Genomic DNA, 1,372 nt, shown 5'->3' with positions numbered 1-1,372 from the left:
ACTGATAATTAATTAGTCCTCTGTACTCACTCCCTCGTGGAAGAGCCATTCCCAACGTTTCGGTTTTTCCAGTATTTATTGCAGTGATCTCACAGGGTATTTTATTGACCATTGCTCTTCTTATTGCTTCATGAGTATAAAATGCCACTCTCTTCGTGCATATCTTAAAATTCATTGTAAATAAATCAAATGCATAAACTTGATTTATATTCAAAATCCAAAATGAAGCCAACTGAAATTTTTCAGTTTTTACGTTTTATCATTATACCTCATTAAATCCTTCTTGATAACTCCTAGGTAGTAAATCCACCGGTTTCATGAGTGCCATCATCTTCTTGACGAGCGTCTGATTGGATGTCTGTGATATAACGAAATTTCACAATAATAATTACTATTTAATAACAATTTTCCTGAATTTTTGGTGAAGTATGAAAATTATTCCGATGATGAAATTTCGCGAGACATGAACATGTTTTTTTCATGTGAATCTTATCAACCGTTCCTCAGAAATTTATTTACAAAAATTGCAAAGTTAGAAGCGATTAGCAATAACTTTGTGATTCCATCCAATGATTTGGGGGGTATAATGAAAATAATTGAACAATAATTCGTAATTACCTTGTACATGTGATAGTCTGGACTGTCTTTCAGTACTATGAGTGGATAACTCCCATCTTCCACGAATTCTTCCATCGTATTGAATGGAGAATACGAAGAAGAAACCGCGAGAAAACTGATCAATGATGCAGAATATGCGCCTGAACTGACCAGCGCTGATATGAATATCGATAGATAAACTATTCGCAATGATGTTTCCTTGGGGAATACTATTTAAAATCCTAATCATGTACATCAGTGTTTCAAATAGGCCATAAAATCAGTAATACAGTACCCGATAATCCTTGTTGACAGTAAATTCCCCAGATATCCGAATAGTGTTCAAGAGCCAGTGAAAAAAGATTGCAACGTTTTTTCCTATACCTCATCAGAGTCAAAAGTACTGGCACTGTTATAATTAAACCGATAATGATTATCCATACGTTCACTGCAAACGCCTGGAAATACCAAAATTATATTTATTTATTATTTATTATATCAGAATTTATTCAATTTTCCATTGACTATTAGTCCAATCCCGATAAAAAAATACCTTGAAGTAAGCATTCCATTGGAGACGCGCTGCATCAAGTTTTCTCAAATACAATCGAGTACCTCCGACTCCGATAGGGACTGTGTAATCAACAACATCGAGTCGTTCGTTCGTTATGCGAAATTCAGATACTGCCAGATCAGCTTCGTTCTTCTCGAGTTTACCAATGACCCCAGTCCAGGTTAAACTCTCTGGATTTTGGAAGCCGTACCCATTACCCCA

At 35.4% G+C, this 1,372-nt stretch overlaps 1 protein-coding gene across 1 annotated transcript in view; it reads right to left on the bottom strand.

Annotated features, from left to right (window-relative positions):
* LOC105267166 (uncharacterized) overlaps positions 1–762 on the bottom strand; it is a 9,497-nt gene extending 8,735 nt beyond the window's left edge. The window contains exons 1-3 of the mRNA XM_011305824.1: positions 619–762; positions 269–358; positions 3–163 (exon numbers count right to left, since the gene is read on the bottom strand). Coding sequence (XP_011304126.1) covers positions 3–163; positions 269–358; positions 619–693 — 326 coding nt within the window. The 5' untranslated portion in view covers positions 694–762. The remainder of the gene's footprint in view (positions 1–2; positions 164–268; positions 359–618) is intronic.
* Between the last annotated feature and the right edge of the window lie 610 nt (positions 763–1,372).

This window comes from Fopius arisanus, unplaced genomic scaffold, assembly GCF_000806365.1.
Source record: "Fopius arisanus strain USDA-PBARC FA_bdor unplaced genomic scaffold, ASM80636v1 scaffold00044, whole genome shotgun sequence".
NCBI classification, from domain to species: domain Eukaryota; kingdom Metazoa; phylum Arthropoda; class Insecta; order Hymenoptera; family Braconidae; genus Fopius; species Fopius arisanus.
Note: the sequence above shows the minus strand (reverse complement) of the source record. Positions and strands in the feature narration are given on the sequence as shown.